This window comes from Lissotriton vulgaris, chromosome 4_1, assembly GCF_964263255.1.
Source record: "Lissotriton vulgaris chromosome 4_1, aLisVul1.2, whole genome shotgun sequence".
Classification (NCBI taxonomy): Eukaryota; Metazoa; Chordata; class Amphibia; order Caudata; family Salamandridae; genus Lissotriton; species Lissotriton vulgaris.
This window is the reverse complement of record NC_141691.1, coordinates 1,030,824,218-1,030,844,793: the sequence shown is the minus strand read 5'-3', so window position 1 is coordinate 1,030,844,793 and position 20,576 is coordinate 1,030,824,218. Positions and strand designations below refer to the sequence as shown.

The 20,576-nt window shown below is 43.5% G+C and overlaps 1 protein-coding gene across 1 annotated transcript in view; it reads right to left on the bottom strand.

The window, feature by feature from the left end:
- Window positions 1-20,576, bottom strand: part of SEMA5A (semaphorin 5A) — a 1,998,383-nt gene that overhangs the window by 1,455,690 nt on the left and 522,117 nt on the right. Inside the window, exon 3 of the mRNA XM_086965275.1 lies at window positions 19,530-19,713. Coding sequence (XP_086821401.1) covers window positions 19,530-19,680 — 151 coding nt within the window. The 5' untranslated portion in view covers window positions 19,681-19,713. The remainder of the gene's footprint in view (window positions 1-19,529; window positions 19,714-20,576) is intronic.

The following is a 20,576-nucleotide window of genomic DNA, read 5'->3' as shown; positions in this document are numbered from 1 at the left end:
AAGCTTCTATGAAATCTAGGCCTTGTATGTGTAAAGTCGGTGTAACCTGGCATGTTTATTAATCCAGTTGATTCACTAGCAGTACAGAATAATTGTTTTAAATCATGTATTAACTTTTTAAACTTTTTTTAAGTATCTGTATCTTTGTAACATTTGTGGTTTTACAAACAAAAACTGAATAAAGTGTATTTGAATTGAATTGTTAAAAACTTTTAAAACAAGATGAAAATACACTCTGTTTCCTGGAAGAGGCAAATATCTTAATTATCAACAAAAGTGTCACACTCTGGGACTCCTGACTTACCCCTGATTCCCACATCTTTAGGTAGGGCACACCAGGGGTTTGTTGACACGACAGGGGCTATACACTGGTAGCTCCTCGAGTTTCCTGCATGTGTCAGGGGCAATTTTAGTCTGGCTGCACCAGGACCAATCACATCACCCATGATACCCAGGTTTCCTTCCTGCTCCTACATGGTGCACATCAACCTATTGGAAAAGGTGTTGCTTCTATAACTTGAATACCCTCCCTCCCATTTTCTATAGAGTCATCCTGGTTTATGGGAGTCAGTCAACCTCTGCTTGAGTAGAAGGCGGGTTTGGTGGAACAAAATTGCTGCATGTGCCAGCATCTGCCTCCAAGGTCTACTATGCTGTCCAGGCCTTAGGAGCTGCCAACCTAGTCACTTCCTCCCTACGCAAGTGCTGATAAAAGAAGCCTAAAGGTTGCACAACAATGTTACATCCTCTCTGGGTTAGGCACTCCCAAGTGGTAAGTAAGAGGCGGGCAATCGATTGGTCCCTGAAATTCATAACAACATAACCACCTCTATAGGGCTTGGGCAAAGGTCCTACCAACGCAAATCTCCTGACCATCAAAATCTGGAGTGCATCAGCATAGGCAAAGCCAGTTTGGGAGCAAAACCAATGAAATGTTTTACTCTTGAGCTGGGACATTGGACAATATAACATCAGAAGGGCAGGCCTCAGGGGCAACCTTATTGTGACGTACTCCTGTCCCAACTAACCCAATGTTACAAGTCTATCTTCGTGGACCCCCTACTCTACCCTACCAACCCTTGCCCTTGCCATAGAACACGCGGTTCACTGGGGATATTAATGATTCTCTACGACTCTCAGGACCACCTAGTTGCACAACTTGCCCCCAGAGCACGCTGTTCCTTACCAACCAGGGTGTGGTGTCCCAGTTTAGGCATTAGATTTTTGGGGGTAGTGCATCCCTTAGCAAAGAAATCTCAAAATAAATTTTACTGAGTTGCTGGTAGAACGTATGTTCTTGTAGTGTAGTTCCTATATTCCCAAGAGGCTCTGCACATTGGAATAACATAAACAATAGTGTAGACGTAGGACTGAGGTCGACTAGGTCTCTATTGAATATGTTAGACTTAATTATGAATGCCAGCTAGCTCAGAGGTCACTAGAAACGTTCTCGAGTGAACAGGAAGGTATTAACTTTCCTGAATAGACAAGAAGGGATTCGTTTCTAACAACCGCATAAACATGACAACTTTGCTCCCCCAAAATAAGGAGTATATCTCCAGAGTCGCGGAAACAATAGATAGCTATTTCACTCAGTCAATCGTGCATGCTTAGTTTCACCAGAAGTTTAGGAAGTAGGGGACCCCTATATATCAATGCACTAGCTATACATAGTGTGTCACCCACCGCTTTGCCTGTGTGCTACCTACCACGTTGCCTCCATCACTCCGTGTCGTATGCTCATCCATGGATTTGTTATGTAATTTTTAGATCTGTCTGTTCACACTATTGAAACATTTATTGATCATCAAATATATAGAAATCTATTTATGAAATGTTTATTTACCTTCTTCAAAATCGTCCAAAAAATGTGTATAATATATATATATATATATATATATGTGAAAAATAAAAAATAAATTAGAATACATCTATGCATCTGGTGATTAAACATTAGAGTTAGTGGGCTTATACTATAGAGGTATTCATCCATTTAGTTTCAGTTTTATTCACTAGTTATAGACCTTTTCAAAAAGTAGTTTCACCAGAAGTGCAGAAAAATAGAGAGACGGGCGTTTTCAATAAAAGTGGTTATTTATTGAGAAGTCTACTTTCTCATGCAAGCGAAGTGAATTGCTACAATTGCAATACTTGTCATAAAGTAAAGTGCGTACAGTAAAAGGAGTATTATGAAATAATACTGTAAAAGCATTTATATGGTTTCTAAGCCATAAGTTACTTAAAATGGATAAAATACATACAACAATAAAATAATGACTAACTGTACTCAACTGGTGTTTCTAAGATACGCCTATCCCAGTGTACCTAACCTAAGCCTAGTACAGGGAAGGAGTAGATGAGTTATAGTTTTTGCCAAGAATCTGAATCAAGAATTCTCTGTGGGTCTAATCAGCTCCGTACCTTGGTTATAGAATGAAGGAGGTCTTGTATCTCTCTCTCAGGACTCGATCTCCCAGCAACCCGCAAGAGTGACCGGAAAACACTGGAGCTGGATTTCTCGGCAGGAGAAAAGACAGCGTCTCTCTCAGTGCGTCAATGGGAGGGTCGGCTTCCTTCGGCACTCGCATCAGCAGGGCATCGGGCAAGTAGATAGCCGATCTGCTCCAAACCACCGTGTGTTGCTTAAGGCAGATGCTGGTATATTTATACCTGGAAGGTGCCGAGTTTGACGTAAGGTTGGACATAAGACGTCACTAAGAACTCGCAGTTCTTTCAGGACTCCAGGAGTTCTAGGACAAATCAATACAGAAGCAGGGGGAATTCCCGAGCTGCTGGAGGCTTGGTGTGTTTAAGAACGCGTTGTGCTTTCTAGGAGCCTATGGGAGATGCCTTGCCGTATTTGGAATGCATTGGCTATGTCTTAATATGGGTAGGATTCTCTATGCCTATATAAGGGTATTATTTGATATAACCACATAAGGGCATGAAATCGGGAATATTTACTAGAGTCCTAGAATCATCTACAACATTCTAAGCACTCTTTTACACCCAAACAAGAGCTTGTCACACAGAGCCTGCATTTCTTCCACTGGTATACATGGAGGCCTGCCCCTCACCTCCCTATCCCAGTTGTGTGGCATAGTCTCTTGGCTTGGGAGTTCCTATAATCCTGTGAGTGTTTTAGATAAGGGAAGTTAGCAAGCACTGGCCAATTACGAGGCAGCAAAAAAGAGTGACAATGAAGCCCAAAAAAGCAATGGGCGGGCTCCAAGCCCCCTTGCTGTACACAATATCTCTTGCAAGCGAGAGCGCATGCACTAGCATGAACTGTCACAGGCAAGACCTAAAGAGCAATGTCTTTAACGCCAAGCATCTTTCTTCACGTGCGTGGGGCTCATTGTAGTTTTTTTAAATGCAAAGATTATGTTTTCATATCAATTGTGAACAGGAAAAATCATCATCAGAAGGTCAGCCCAACACAGAAAAAAACGTCCAAAGCTGTTATGCCCTGTGCTGATCTACCCACCTGTAATGGGTTTCCCTTGGTGGAGACAGCTGAGGTTTCACTGTTGGAACCCAGGGGTGCCCTACTCCAAATTAAGCAGGGAAATCCTGTATGAGGAGGAAAAGGACAGCCGATTTATGGTGGTTTGCCTTTTCCTTCAAACACTTGGGGGTTCAATACGATGCAGGTCGGACCGACCATCTGACTGCCGCGGACGCGATCTGTTTCAGACCACTGAGCCCAGAAAAGTTCCTCCAGCTGTATTACGATGCAACCGCTCCTACCGCGGCAGTCTCATTTACTACCTACACATATCCCCGAATATATCACTGCATGTGAGTACAAAATCATAGAAAACATGTGAATAGTGCACATATGTATTACATATGTGCGGATATGCCTTGTGCTACATGTACCCATTGCTGGAGTGTGGCATAAAGTGCGCAGTCCAGTCATTGGCGATACATACAGCAGAAGGACTTACCTGGATTCGGGCTCCACAGGGTCATAGACATCAGTTGCTCAGGTTTAGGGAGACCTGAAGAAAGGGATCCACAGCAGAGACTGTTGGGGAGAAGCGGAACTGAGTGAGCATGTGCCCCCAAAGCTTTCAGTTCTGACGAATCGAGGCAGTCGGTTAGACCACCACGTTTGGGTCGTCTGAAACCCATATCGTAATCTGGATGGCGGTCGGAGATCCCTGCACTGCCCTATGGCTGCTGTTTTTTCTCTGACCGCCATCTCAGCAGTCAGAGAAAGGATGCCGGAGTGAGCTGTCTGTCAGTGGCCAATCAGAGTGCACAAGGCATGCATTGTAATCAGGTCCAACCGCCTCCAAAAAGACTGCAGAAGCCACTCTTACCGGAGTCATAATGACCCCCTAAATGAAGCCCTTACTGTTTTTCTGACACAATTAAAGTTTCTTCTAGCTCATTTTTTTCTACTAGCTAATGCTTGAAACACACCATTTTGTCTTCTTTTTGCATACCAATGTAATTCGCATATTTGTTACTATCTGCTTCCTTGGTTTCCTTTCTACTTTCATCTCCATTTATTTGCCTGTTGTTTAGAAGTATTAGAGATATGTTTTTTGACCTAATTATTTTTTGAAGGGTCAGACGGTCTGGTTTTCCAAACTGCCTGGTCGAGACTCACACACCTTACGCCCCAAATGGTTTCAAATCATTCTCTTTATTTGTTCTCAAATACAGAATTCAATTCAAATCCGTAGTTGGTTCTTACATTATTTTATGTTTTTTAACTACTCTATGAACCTGTTCCTGGTATCACTTTCTCATCGAGCTAAGTCAGTGCTGTATCTATCTTATTGTTGTATTTGCTCCAACTTTATTTGTATTTTATTTTACATCCTTTTGCTTTTGTGGATTTTATGCATTCTCAGACTGCGCATAAATGCCAAAGTGAAAGATATAAAAAGTGAAAGAACAGAGTAGGAAATGTGGCATAAAGTCCTCTGGTTAGGCCATAAATTGCAGCATTGTGAAAACGTTAAACCAGTCACTTAGGTCGCCGAACAATTTAAGCATCTACAACATAAACAGAGCAGACGGCTCTGTCCTTCGACTTCACAACAATATTTCACTACTGATGGATTTTTTTTCACTTGTGCTTCTCTACCCTCTAGCAGACATACATCATTAATTATATTTTATAGTCACTAGAGTGCACATAAATTCAGCTGAATTAAGAAAGGAAAAGACTCTCTCTTGCAACTTTCAACATTAAGAGTAAATTAAGACTCCTGTCAAGTGAAAAATTGATAAATGAAGCAGCAAAATCTGCTCTCTCCATAACCAAGATTAATAAATAGAGTGGACCCTGTTGTCAAAAAACCCTGGCTTGTATTGGTGTGATATACTTCTTGAAATTGATCAAAATATGGCATCTAAGTCAGGGTGAGGCACAACTACTCAGAGAAAAAAGCTTTGTGAATTGGGCTCTTTCTTCGAAGAATGGAAACATTGTTTTGAGTGACATCAGTAACAGCAAATTGATTAGATGGTGCAATATGACTTGATGTCTTTGGTGTGCTTAAAGCAATCTGTGATCGTTAATTCAACACCCGGGTTAACAGACTGGGGATTTTTACAATTATGTCTCATGACAACTGAAAATCCGTCAGCACTGCAGATTTGTCACAAACATACATTTTGGTTAAGGGCCGCACAATGGGAGTTTCATAATCAGCCACTCTTCAGTACTTGAATAATCACAAACTCTCAAGTTTGAAGTTATACACATACCTTGTTAAAATAGTGTTGTAGCCTAGAAACACTTTAACATGTATGTTTAGAAAGGCGGAAGTAATTATCTTTTGAGGGAGGCACAGAGAAGGGTACACCATAATATTTCAAGAAGGTGAAAGTGAAGTGGTTTCTCCAAAGAGAGTAATATGTTCTATATGTTTAAACATAAGTTAAAAAGTTTCATGTACAAATGCACTATTCAGCATGATTTTCCAATACAGCGTTTCCACCAACTGTAATATCCTCATGAGCAATTTCGTGAATTGCGAGATTCCTGAAAATCTACTGCTAAGGTAGAATTCCAGAAGTACTTCTAAAATTCTTTTTGAATGCCATAACATTCAAAACACTACTTCAAAAATAAAAGTAAACGTATGAAAGAAAATGTATCACTTTTATAATCGTGCATTTGTGAGCTGGACCTCAGCTTTTTGTTACTGAGCAAGCTATGGTGAGAAAAGATTTCTTTAAAACAAAAAAGCATGCTGCGTTTTATATTGGTTTATTTAAAAAAAAGTGAACAGACATACCTAATTTAGAATTGATGGTATATGTCCTAACATCCTATAAAGAGTCCTCAAAATGCCCACGGGGATAAGAATACTAGAAACCATCTAGAACAACTACTCTGAAGCTCAGCGTTACATATAGTTATGTAATGGAATACTTCCAGAATCCATAAAATAGCTAAGCATTTGAACTGGATGTTGGTAGATTTTTCTTTTGCTTTCATTAACTTTTACCACCTATATTACCTCCTCTTGCCTCACAATAATGTGTTATTTTTTGTCTTCCATCATCCCCTCAATCCAAAAACACTTTTTGTCAAACTCAACCACATATATATATATATATATATATATGGCCGCTAAATTGGCCTAATCCCGTCCACGTTCTGCTTCTTCATCTGCAGCATTGACTGACCTCCATTGGTTACCTGTCCAGCAGAGGATTGCCTTCAAGGCTTTATGCCTTGTCTTCAGGGCTCTGCATGGACTGGGACCGATACCGCTTCAAAATCTTTTTTCTTGGTATCAAGCCGCCAGACTTCTGAGATCCTCCTCAGCGTTTCTAGTGACGGTCCCCAGGATTAATAGAGCGAGGATGGGTGGCCGTGCCTTTAGTTTCACAGCTGCTACGCTGTGGAATACCCTACCTCTGACGCTGAGGAGTAAACAAGACCTTACTTCTTTCAAAAGGGGCCTTAAGACCTATCTGTTTCCTAGAGCAATGTAGTGTGTTTCACCCGATGGAATGATGTGGTCTCAGCGCCAGGATACCCTTTGGGTGACAGCTGCGCTTAACAAGTAGCAATACGATACAATACAAACAATTTCTGTGATAGACACTGCAGCACCCACGCCTCAACGTCTTAAAGCTCTGAGTGGAAAAAGCGAATCGTTTTTTCCACTAAGATCTTAAATAATGTGATCAAAGATGCTCTGCTCATCGGTTTTATCCCTCGTTATTCCTCCTTAGGTCATTTGCCTTCAGGCTGATTTGAAAGTCTACTTCAGCAGTTCACTGTTAGAGACATCTTTTTGATTTAACTAAATCAAATCTTCTGAAATACACTAGTCCTGAAATTCTATGCAAATTAAATACTATGCAAGATGGTCACAGCTTTGGCAAATGAATGCATGAAAGACCTCAAATCTCTTTTCATTCACTTTCTCGGTCACTCATTTTAGACAGGATAGATTCCAAAATCTTTAAAGCAAGCAGCTAAAGTGGCTGATATTAGGCCCTTAATGTTTGCTGCCCCTTGGAGATAAAACGTATAGAAGGAAAGATATTGAAAAACACGGAGAGGCCTGTCTCTAGTGCATATTTCCAAAGAGAATGACTATCATACTCCATAAAAGGATTTCAATCAAAGCAGTAATAATAACACTAAATTGAAAAATGAAGGATTTTTTAATGGAGGATAATGAAGCTGGGTGGATTGTAGAAATGAATTCATTAACATTTAAATAGAGTGTAAGTAGATACAGCATTGATGAATATGTGACAAGTGGGAAAATAATAATTAACAGATAACAGAAACTCAATTAATAGCTCAGGACAAATATCTAAATGTTAATAAAATTCTAATACAGAAATTACTTCACATAAGGTAAGTGATTGACAATTTATACGAGACTGAATGAGGGGATAAGTGGTCTAACTCAGACAACCATTCCTAACAATGTTTTGCACTGATTATACCTCTAAACAGCTTCACATAATAACATGTGTACTTGTAGAGCACACGCTCATCCGTATGCATCTTGGCGCTGCTTAACAGATATTTATTGTTAACCAACTCATCTGTACACATTTTATCGACCTCAGATGGATGAAAGGCTGAGTGGACCCGCCGGGATTTGAACCTGTGACCATGGGTTTGAACACAGGCCCCTGCAGTCAATGCATTAGTCCGAGCCACCAGACATGAAGCATGAGCTCCGGCTTGTGCGGTAAATCACACTGCTGCTTCAAATATTTTTGAAGGTGCCTGAATTGCGTATTGTAGATGCTGCAAATTGTGGGTTCCCCATCTGTTTTATTCACAGATTATAAAGTATAAAGATGACAGAGCAATACGCCCTCTCTCACAGAAGTCTGAATGAATGGATTAGCATCTTGGTTTGGCATCTCAATATTCAGAAGTCCTGAGGATTGCTAGAAAATTAAAGAAATGAGTCTAAACTTTTCCATTTTAGTTGGATGACAATGGTCCTATTAAGAGAATGTGGATGTCATATCTCTTGCAAAATGTTTGCATAGAAAACATAAGTGTGTACAAGCTCTCGGGAATTAACTGGTTCTGTACACAAAGATAACACTGCCTTATTTGGGCACAAGAATGATGAATTTGGGGAGGAGCTACGGCCTCCACCAAAATGGCCGAGTGAATGTAGAGCTCCCGAGACCCCCGCTGCCCCGTACCTTATCCTGTCATAAATCCTGAGCACAAGTGATGAGCGCTGTTGTGGAAGCCGAAGCGGTGACAGGAGCTGCAATCGGCGCTCTGATCGGATGTGAAACTCGGACGGGAGAGGCTGCGGAGTGTTGCGGCCTTGACCCCAAGAAGCCGGGACCTCGATTTGCAGGAGTGCCCAGGCTGAAGTTTGTCAACAGCGGGACGAAGCTTGACAGTGCCCGTCGCGACCCGAACAAATGGATTGAAACCCCCTGTGGGCCTCCCGCAGACCTGATACAACAGAGGCTGGTCATCGGAGGTATATGGGGAGTTAATGAGGGGTAATCGTATACTCTGCATGGTGGGCGCTTTTTCGTGAAGTGCGGTGCCCTCCTCCCCCTCCCCCTGGACTTCTGAGTAACGTGGTTCAGCCCCGGAGTGACTGAGGACCGCATACGAAGCTGTGGAGGGCAAGGGGCAGTGACACGCATTACTTGAGTGGAGGTGCCCCCCCCTCCTCTTGATGATCGCGAGTGGGAGGATGACCGGGGATGACAAAGCTTGCCAAAGGTTGGTCCCTCTCCCTCTGGGGTGTATTTAGGCCTGGGAGGCTTGAGCTGGACCCCTGCAGCGCTGGTACTTAGCGAACAGCCGCGAACACGGCAGGACGGATACCATAGTAACCCCCCGAACAGTCTGTTGTTGTCCTCTCCCCTCCCATTGGAGCTTTCTTAGGGGGCTTGAGGTGCTGGACCCCGGGACGATCTCAGCATAAAGGCCTGGGGTTGGAACAGTGCATAACACCTTCTAAGGATTGGCCAACTGATCATATCACCCGCGCCGGTGTACATGCATTTCGACAAGCCCCGAGATATTGGCTTGGGTAGTGAGAACGCTGCAGGGGCCTGAGCCGCGATTTGGGGACCACAACATGGCGTCAAAGAACGAGCAGGATAAGCAGCAGTCGAAGGCGCCCCGAGGCTCTAGATTCACACAAACCAACAAGTTGGATCGTTATACTCAACCTCGGAGTTCGCCATCTGGAACCGGGAAGTCTCAGGAGATAGGCGTGGAACCATCGACCACTGCGGCAGACCCTACGCTACAGGATGTAATGGCGGCAATAGAGGGGGTGCGTACATCCTTAGGTCAGAAATGGAATCCTTAGATCATAAATTGGACACGGTGTCGATAGACGTTAATTTACTCCGTGCTGACCTCACTAAAACCAGTGAAAACGTGAAATCCTTGGACATTAAAACAACTAGTCTCACAGATGATGTGGCATCGCTGCAGAGAGAAGTTCGGGATCTCAAAACAACAAGTGATATTGCGGGTCGCAAGTTGGACGAGTATGAAGGGAGGGCTCGTAGAAATAACGTACGCATTATTGGTGTGCCGGAGAAAGCTGAGGGGCAGTCGACGGATCTTTTAGTTGAAGATATCATTCTAAACCATTTAAAGCCCCAGGGTCTCGGAAAATTCTTTACAGTTGAAAGAGCGCACAGAGTTCCAGGGGGGAGATCACGCCCGGGAACCCCTCCCCGGCCAATAATCGAGAGGGTGCTTAACTTTAGAGACAGAGACGCCATTCTGCAGGCCTCCAGAAATGGAGGTCCATTTCAATAAGAAAACTCTGCGCTCAGCTTCTTCCCAGACTTCACCAAGCAGTGCAAAAACAAAGGCAAACCTTTATGGGCGTCAAGAGGGGACTTCGAGAAAAGGGATTGAAGTATGCCATGCTTTACCCTGCCAGGCTGCGGATTGAACACAAGGGGAGAGCCTTTTTCTTCGACATTCCTGAAGTTGCTGCGGATTGGTTGGACACGATTCATCCTCGAGAGGAGCAACGAAGACGGGGCGAAGATGAGGAGGAGAGCATTCAAGAAAAAGGATGAGAACTAGTGGCAATGACAGTATGGTCGGGATGGGTTGAGATGGGGCGCATATAGATCAGAGTGGCAAATGTTTAATTGACTGAACAGCTTAGATGAGCCTGATGTTGTGGTTGGGGCTGTGCGGGTATATAGGAGCTATTCTCCTCCTCATAGTTACTCTTTGATAGTTTAGTAGATAGACGATGGGGCGACAGGCACACTGCGAGTTGGGGGCGGATAGGCATCATAAGCAGGGGTGCAGGGTGGGAGGTGGTGAGTGGGGTTTGTTTTGGGAAGGGTTTGTTTCTTTCCTTTTCTTTTTGTTTGTTGTGAGTAATATAATTCAAGGCATTGTTCGGTATTGTAGCATGTACAGAGTGCAGAAATTGGGGGAAGAGCTGACCCACTTCATGTTTCGAGATGGGGGGTAGAGGTCTAACAATATTGAGTTCGAATGTAAACGGATTAGGGGATGAAATCAAGCGTGGTGTGGTCGTCAGTATCTTTGACGTCATGCTCCGGTCCTGTCTATTGCAGGAGACTCATTTGGTTGGTAATGCGTGTAAGGCCATGCACAGACGGGGGTACCGATTGGCTGCACATGCGGGATTCACTTCGGGGTCCAGAGGGGTGGGGATTATGGTTAAGAAAACACTTCCGATGGTAATTGATACGGTGGTTGTAGACGACAGGGGCAGGTACCTGGGAATATCGGGTCATTGGGAGGGACGTGTTCTCTCCATAATGTCAGTGTACGTCCCTCCGGGAATGCAAGCAACCACGTTTGTGGATTTGGGGAAAGCCCTACTGGACTTCCAGAGTGGTCTTCGGGTTTTGGGTGGTGATTTTAACGCTGTGGTCTAAGGCACGAGTGACAGACCCCCCCCCCGGACATGGAACGAACGCAACAATGGCTTTCTGAGTTTATTGACACGTTAAGTTTGGCTGACAGTTGGAGATTGCTTCATCCAGACCAACAACAATTCACCTTTCACTCTGGTGCGCATGGAAGCCTCTCACGTATAGACTACTGTTTAGTACCGGCAGCTCAGGCACACTATCTTGTCGAGGCCACACACCTGGCTAGGGGCATATCAGATCATTCACCGATCTAGGTAAGGTTTGACATTAATTCAGATTCAAATGGTAGGATAGCTCCCATTAATCCCTGGTATATACGTAATCCTAAAATACGTAGGTAGTTGATAAAGGTGCTGGAACACTATTTTCAGGAGAATGAAGGATCAGTAACAAGTGTGCCTCTTATAGGCCCATCTCTTTACTAAACACGGAGCCTAAGATTCTTGCAAAGGTGCTGTCCAAAAGACTTATTAAGGTCATTAGTGGATTAATACACGCCGATCAATCCGGTTTTATTCCCCACAGAAATACGGCGTTGAACCTTTGCAGGTTACACAGAGTTTTGGCAAGGGCCCACACTCTGAGAAAACAAGCGATAATAGCATTACTAGACGCAACAATGGCCTTTGATACTATAGAATGGCCCTATCTATGGGCGGTCTTGTCTAAATTTGGATTTGGACCCAAATTTATTGCTTGGGTTAAATTATTATATACTGAAACTCTCGCGCAGGTGGTAAGTCAACAATCGAGTCTCGATGGCATTTGGTTTGGGAAGAGGCACCCAGCAGGGATGCCGACTTTCCCCCTTGCTGTTTTCACTTGCGCTTGAGCCGTTGGCAGCCTGGATTCAATCTGAGCCCTCTATCCGAGGTATAAGGTGGTCCGCTCAGATGGAGGACCGAATCTCCCTATATGCTGATGACATTTTACTTTATTTAACATCACCCAGAAAGTCCCTAAATGTTGTCTGTGATGTTCTGGCCTCCTACGGCAGAAATTCAGGGCTCTCCAGAAACTGGGGGAAATCGTATATGTATGTTTTAAGTGGTGATACCTGATACCCCCGCGGAACTGCCCTATACAGGTGGCAACTGATGGATTTAAATACCTGGGGATCTTCATTTCACTTGATCCTAAACTTCGGTAAGAAAGGAACCTTCTTCCCCCTTTGGCCAGATTAAAAAGTGATGTAGACAATTTGAGGAAGTTGCCTCTCTCCCTCTTGGGAAGAGCCACACTCTTTAAGATGATGTCCTTGCCTCGCTTTCTCTACGCCCTCCAAAACACGTTGGATATAGTTCTGGCTAGTTATTTTCGAGAGGTGGAGGGAATGCAGCGTAAACTACTATGGGAGGGTAGACCACGCATCGCTCTAGCTAAATTGATATTGTCATGGTATGATGGTGGTATCGCCCTTCCGGATATTAGACGATACTATTGGGCTTGTCAATTAGTGGCCATAAACCAAGGCACATATGGACCCGGCTCAGACCCGGGATATGCAATGGATAGGTGGCAACTCCCAAGTGGTAATTATAACAGAGCCATATATACTAAATCGGTGAGGAAAGGTTTGGCGGGACCCACTAATGTTGCAGTCAGGATATGGCATGACGCCACCAACTCTTTGGGCTGGAGGGATCACATCACTCTGGCCACTCCGTTATTTGACTCAGAGAAACTGGGTAAACTTTAGAACACAAAAGGTTTCAACAAGTGGAATTTGATAGGGATTGCTAGGCTTGGTGATGTCTGGATCAAGGATAGGATAAAGACGTTCGCTGAACTGCTGAGTTTGAGTTGCATGGGGCGGAATACTTCCGCTATGCGCAGGTCCGACATGCGTTGAGGTCGGCGATCCCGGTAGGGGAGGACGTGCCCGAGGCCTCACCCTTGGAAGATAGAATATTAGATGGTCATTTACCAGAGAAAACTATTTCCCTCATTTATAGGAAGCTGATAAACCATAGAGCAGAACTACTGTTAGAGCTGAGAGATAAATGGATGAGGGATGGTATAGAACTTGATGATGAGGAATGGCAATCAGCTGTATCCTCCCCGAGGGAGGTTGCGATACCGGCAACATTGTGGTTAGTCCAGTTGAAAATATTACTCCGGGTGTATATTACAGGCCCTCGCTTGGTCCGGATGGGGCTATCTGAAGATGGCTTGTGCAGACGAGGGTGTGGTCAAGTGGGCACGTTCCTCCACGTCCTCTGGGAGTGTCCTCATGTGGTGGATTATTGGGGTGCGTTACATGAGGTTCTGCAGGAGGTATTGGGAGTAACAATGGCACCAGAGGCCAGGAGATGTCGCCTTAACATTTGGTAACCCACGGATCTAAACATAGGACAGACCAGGTGGGCTACCCTAGGGGCAATGATAGCGAAAAGAAATATAGCAAAGCAATGGGGATCTAAGACACCACCGAAGTTAGAGGACTGGAAAGAAAGTATGGACTGGTCCATGTTTCGGGGGAAAACGGTTTATCTGGCCAGGGGTAGACCTCGCAAATGGGAAACTGTTTGGGGCCAATGGAATCGGTACAGGGGCAATATATGTGTGCCCCCAATTGATTTAATACCAGATATACCTGCATCCCAGTGACCCGTGTACAGTAAGGATTTATGACCTCCCCTTCTCTTCTTTTTGTATCCCCAAAGCAGAATAGTATTATTGTCATGTTGTAATGATTTGTAGAAAGTTTCTCTCTCTGTAAGGTGCACTGATTGATATGCCTAATGTTAATAAAAAGAAATATAAAAAAAAAAGAATGATGAATTTGTATGGAAGAGGCAGGCTTTAAAAGCAGAATGGACAATGGCATATGCTGATAAAAGATAGGAGTGATGTGGTTGTTGAACTGTATTAAAAAAATAGGACATTGATGATCAGGTAGTTAACAGTTTTATACATTACATTTATTTTTCTAACTTTACTGAGGGTGTGGTACCCGAATATTCTCGTCAGAATATTATCTGACGTAAATATATCGTTCTAAATGTAGTTTAGGAAAAGATCACCCCACTAGAGATAATAATAATCTACACTCAATAGGAGGCTGTTTTTTAAACTAAATTTAGGACAATATATTTATGTCGGTCAGATGATACGTTTTATATCTTGTTATAACACCCTTATTTAAATTTAAATTTGCAAAGACCTATACTCACATAATTAAAACCAGAGCTCATTACCCTGCAAAAACATGCATTGTGAACTCCAATATGTCCAAAAACTCCATTAGCCTATGAAGGAATCTACCTAAACAGCCTCCAGAAATTATCTCTTTCACCTTACAAACTACACAGAATGTAGAGAAAAGCAGTGTCTGCTAAGGAGTTAGAGTACATAAAAAAGGCAGAAGAGAAGGGACACAGTCAAAGGAGATATGGAACATAAAATATGAGCAAAAGCAATTGACCAATACAATTAGAAAAATATATGGATTATTTAATAAACCTTAGGATAGTTTACTTTTAAATCATTGCATTATATATGAAAAGCCCATGTGCCAAATACAAGAGAACTGTTAGCAGGAATTACCCTCTGATTAAAAGGTCTGTTGTCCATGCCCAAGGGCTAATCTTTCTTTCCACTTACCCACCATACCTTACTTTCTTTTTTTGACAAGAGAACCAGTTAATCAAAAAATAATCTTCAGAATTTGCTTGTCTAAACAAAAAGTAATCACATAAAGGTGTAATAAATACAATAATAATTTATTTTAATGTTGAATTAAGTGAAACCAATGAAGCGAGTGCATTTAAAACTTATTATTTGAATTTAATTGAATTGAAAGGAGTTTTATATTGCGCGAACAGCTGCCCTGAGGCGTCCAGGCGCTGGTAAGTAAAGGAAACTTCTGCTGGGGTGGATTGCTGGTGGGGGTGAGTTATTTAGAGATTTTTGTTGGTTAAAAAGGAAGGTTTTCAGTTGTTTGAGAAAGGTAAGTAGGTTAGGGTTGGACCTTAGATGGAGGGGGAGAGAGTTCCATAACTTGGATGCGTTATAGGAAAAGCAGCGGCCTCCTGATCTGGCTCTTCGTATCTGTGGGACAACAGTTAGGAAGGCTTTCGATGAACGGAGTTCTTTTTTGGGATGGTAAGGGGTGATCATGGAGTAATTGATCGCCGGCCCAGATTTCCAGAAGGCTAGGTGGGTGATGCACATGGCCTTGAATTTAATCCTCTCCCTAACAGGGAGCCAGTGCAGAGTTTTCAGACCAGGCCCTATGGGGTTTCTGCGGGGAATTCCAAGAAGGGTGCGAGCAGCGCAGTTCTGGATCCGCTGAAGTTTGTTACACAGAACTTCACCAAATAAAGTCGAAGCATTGAGAACATATCAATGGACCAGCTGGTACCACTAGAGGGCTCAAAAACCACAAACATGAAAAAGTTTATTGAGAAATATAATCGGGACAGAATTACTATAATATAGCACAACGCGGCGCAGCAACCAAAGATGCTGAACTGCATTGCGCAAGGGCAAGAAAGCACTACAGAGCCATTTTTAGGTCAAGCCTAAGCAGCGGCAAGACCTGTAGTATTCAGTAAACAAGGTAGTTCCTGCCTGCTGCTTACTATTTGTTCAGCGCAGTGTCGGTCTTCTTTCCTGCTGCATAATTGGTTTAGACAGAAAACGTCACTTCCATTTCCAGTGCAGCACCAACCATGTTCAGTTTTGTTACGCTTCGACAGCGTAACTGTTATTTGGGGAACTCTTTTTTTTGGTGAATTGCATGCTTCATGCTTGTGTCAGTGCTTGAGGCACATGTGTTGCCCCCCACCACCCCCACACAAACCCCGCGCTCCGTGTCATCTTCCCACCACCACCCGCCCGTCGCTCCTTGTTTTTAACACTTTGCGCCTTTTCGGATTTGAGGCCGAACTGAGGTTGCTCACACATTTTGTAGGTTTGTGTCAATGCCACAAAGTTGCAGACAGACAGGGTGGGTGGCATGCTTGGCAGAGAAGCAGCCATTGCTGGAGGAAGGGGCAGCAACCCTGGGGTCACCTGGGGAAGAAGAATTAGGGCAGATGGGATGCAGGGATGCCCGGCGTGGGCTTGCACTCGTCTCTTCCTTAGGCCTAGTGTGAAAGTGGCAGCAGCTCATCCTGCAGCAAAGCCCATGGGACTGTCGAAGCTTCAGCCCCTTCCCGGAAACGGCTGCCGAACACCTCCCAGTGTAGCCTGGACTCGCAGATTGCACGATGGGTTCAGATTACTTGCAGCAGGGACTCAGCATTGCCCTCTTTTTAAGTACCTTCCTTTGAAGGACTTACCTCTTCAAGATATACATGCAAATAGTAGCCTAGTACGCCTTACAATGAGAACTCCACTGCCACAACTCCTTGTACATTCATTCAAGAGTACCGATATATTACTGCACTTAGGGGCACAGTCTCCTGATGCACCCTCGGAGGTTGCCTACTAGCCGCAGATAGCCTCGCTTGCCTCGTACAGTCCACCTGCCCCTCCCAGCATGTTATTCCACAGACATTCCACTCTGTAATTATGGTTCCCGAAGCTCAGTGGACTAGGTCAGTGGCGTAAGAGACCGGGCATGGACAAAGGATGTAAATAGTGAAGGGTTTGTGCCTCCCAAGTATTGTAAATACTGCCCCATGGCAGTCCGGCGTGATTGAGGCGTTAGGACACCCGAGCCAGACCCAAACATCTGCCCTCAATCCGTGCACTCCACACACCGATTGAGAAGTGCCACCAGTGTTCAGCAGACTCCGCAGAAGGAGTAAGTTAAAACAGTGTGCCTGCAGTCAGGACTAGCAGATCACGCTCTAGGCGACTGCAGCCATTGAAGGGTCGAAGGTCAAGCTGGCCATACTCAGGGGACGCCTCGCCCAAACGCTTGGCCTTTAGTACTCTTTAGTATGCAGACTGGCGCTATTGCTGCAGCTTACCAACAGCCATTGACGATACTTAGGGCTTTGTAACATGCGCAGTTTGGTTCCAGTGCTTGGGTCACGTGTAATAAATGCAGGTAAAAAAAAGATACATATTTACGTATACAGTGTATAAACGTTAGATGCTCGGAACCGACGGAGTCACAACCAGGTCACCAAACAAAAAACCCGAAAAAAACAGGTTATCTTGAGCCCTGGAACACCTCTTGGTTGCAGGTAGTTAAAGGCAAGACTCTTAGCTCAGCTTGCTGGAGGTAGGAAACAGGCTTGACTGTGCCTTGTTCACAGACTTGGGAGTCAAGACAAAACCCCGGGCTGTAGTGGACAGCTACGGTGCTTTGATGATTCCCACCTTATCTTTGCCTAAGTTAAATACAGCGTCCAGTGGGGGAGGTGTGCTCTGCACTAACTGTCAAACGCGCCCAATCAGAGGCTCTCCTGTGAGCTTTCTATCACTCACTTTTCCTGTGACTCCAGTTTGAAGACCCAACCTATCGTTACCTTTGCTAAATTCCAGGCACTCCAGAACATTCCAGAGCAAATATTTCCGATGCAATAGGTTTTGCATTTGCGGGAGTTTAAGCTATCAGCATTGTAAATGACAATGCCTTTTATTTATGTTTTAAAAACCAAAACATAAATCAAAGGCATTGTTATTTACAATGCCAATAGCTCAAACGTGTAAATGCGAGACCTATTGCATTGCAAATGCTTGTTTCTAAATCTATCTGGCTCCTGCTCTCTACCCAGCACTGAAGCACAAACCGACAACCTAGTGCCATACAAAAGCTTTGCACCAAGGTGCTGGTGTGTGTGTGTGTGATGTATAGTGTAGGTTTTGTATTGGAAATCTGCTCGTCCAGTACAAAATTTTAAGTTTGGAAAAATAAAAAAATAGTTCACACGTTGGGTGTGTTCTGTACAATGGAGGATTGATGAAATGTGTGCACTTTTTGGGAAAGAGATATATTTCTCCAATATCATGGCTGACTCAAGGAGTTATGCTTTTTTTAAGCAAATCCTAGTCTGACAATTGTATTCAATTATCTCTGCATTAAAAGCATAGGTGCTTGTGCAGAAATGCTCAATTACCAGGTGTGCAACACCCCTTGACAAAAAGTTAGGGAAAGCACCGCAAAGTGCCATTTGCACAACAAAAAGGGGACTTTTGAGTCCAAAAACGTTTACACTGGAAAATAAATACCCTGTCAAGAACTTGTACTGCTTTTTGTCACTTTGTGTTTCTCTGTGGAGACGCAAACCTATTGAAGGAAATAGGAGAGAATACGGCTACGATGCATACAGTGCCAGGACACAGAATAGGTTCATGCAAGAAACACATTGCACAAACAAAATAATCCTTCTTAGAAGAACAAACAGAACTTTTCAACAAAAGAGCTGGTGTTTTGTTCATAATTGTAAAATCATTTAGCAATTTGCCAACCATGCACTTACAAAAGGATAGATGCCTCCCTTTACAAAAGGATAGATGGCTCTCTTTGGAAACACAGTGAACAACCAAGGACATATGTTGTGCCATTTTCATCTTGTTACAACATAAAGTGTAACCAAAGCTATTAAGAAAACAAAAAATTGACTTTTTAATGGAGATTCTGACCTAACTGTAACTACACACTGACTATCACTAGTGTAAGACAGATAGATAAACAAGAAATATAGCGCAGCATTGTTTGTGTGTGTGGTTTATTGGCATTTTTATGAACCTAATATTTTCTCAAACAAGGGCCCGTGGCAGTGCATCAGTACAGAGGATTGTGCACATAGTTCATCTGCTGAAATTAATTTTTTATCAGGCCTGCAGCGCCTAAAACTGCCAATACGAAAAAACTGTTTTATTTTCCTTCTACCAATATAATCTCTCTCAGTGTTATAAATGAATTATATATTTCATTGGAAGTATATACACACGTGCAAAAGGTATACCGAAATATACTTTGGGTACTTGGTAATTTGCTGCTTTCAATACATCCTTTCTAGAAACGTATTTTACCCTACTGCGTAAAACGTGAATTAATGATGCCATAAAAAAATGGTGGACTGTTGTCCCCCATATACAATATGTACAATATAGCCTTACGTCTGTGATTTAAAGGCGTCCAGCAGGATGTGACATCATAAAATTCAGTGACTGCAATCCTAAAGGAGTAAAAGCGGTATGACGCGCCGAGCGACAGAGCGATGAAGCTCCGTTATGGGTGTGCTCACCTTTGAAGGTAACAATTGGATGTCTGGTTTTCTGGCAGTGCTGTTCTTCCGTTGTGTGTGAATCCAGCATCCCCTGCACCAGCTGAAACATGACCAACAGTGCCGCCAGGCAGGTCCCCTTCATGGTCAACATGTCCTCCACCATAGGCATGAGTCCTCTAGCTGTCAACTCTTCTTGTCATTCCTGAGAAACAGAGAGCAATGGTGGTCAGAACTAGTTTAAGTTCACATGTGTTTCACAATTCTGGATTTGACTGGACTGCAAACATGGTCAGTACTTTTCACATACATTTAAAAAAGACTGGAGGCATTGCTTGAATAGACAGAAATACTTTAGGCTGTAGGTCGATGGGCTATGGAAGTAAGAGTAAGTTTCATAACATTATTTTAGTCAGAGAGGTTTGTGGCTGTATTAAGTGTTTTAATTATGCAATGGTCATGTGTTGAATAAGGTTACAAATGGATCAATTTGTTCCCCCGCATCCGAAGAGCCACCACAGGAGGAAGGTCCTTCTCCTACCTGGCCGCCAAGACTTGGAACTCCCTCCCGACCCACCTCCGCCTGACCCAGGACCACCTTGCCTTCAGGAAGCAGCTCAAGACCTGCCTGTTCGAGCAGTAGCGGACCCCCCCCCCCACCTCCCCTAGCGCCTTGAGACCCTCCGGGTGAGTAGTGCGCTATATAAATGCTTTGATTGATTGATTGATTGATTCCTCAGCATATAAAGGTTCTCTTCTATGGTCATTGGGATGGTCCAATGAGCGGAATGTTCCACGAGGAAACATTACGTGATCTGCAAGTCACAAGTTTGAAGCAAAGCAAGACCACTCTCAGCTTCCATCCATTCGAGCTGGGACAACTGAGTACCATGAAAATGGGTAATAGTACAACCTGCCATTTGCAACGCTTAGAAAAACAGAAGCACTATATAGAAAAGATAAAAATGTGAACTAATAACAGAAGGCAAATATTACGGATCTGAAATAAAACATTAATTTACTTTGTTGCTGATCCTAAAGTTAGCTAAATTGCCTAATATCTTAGTG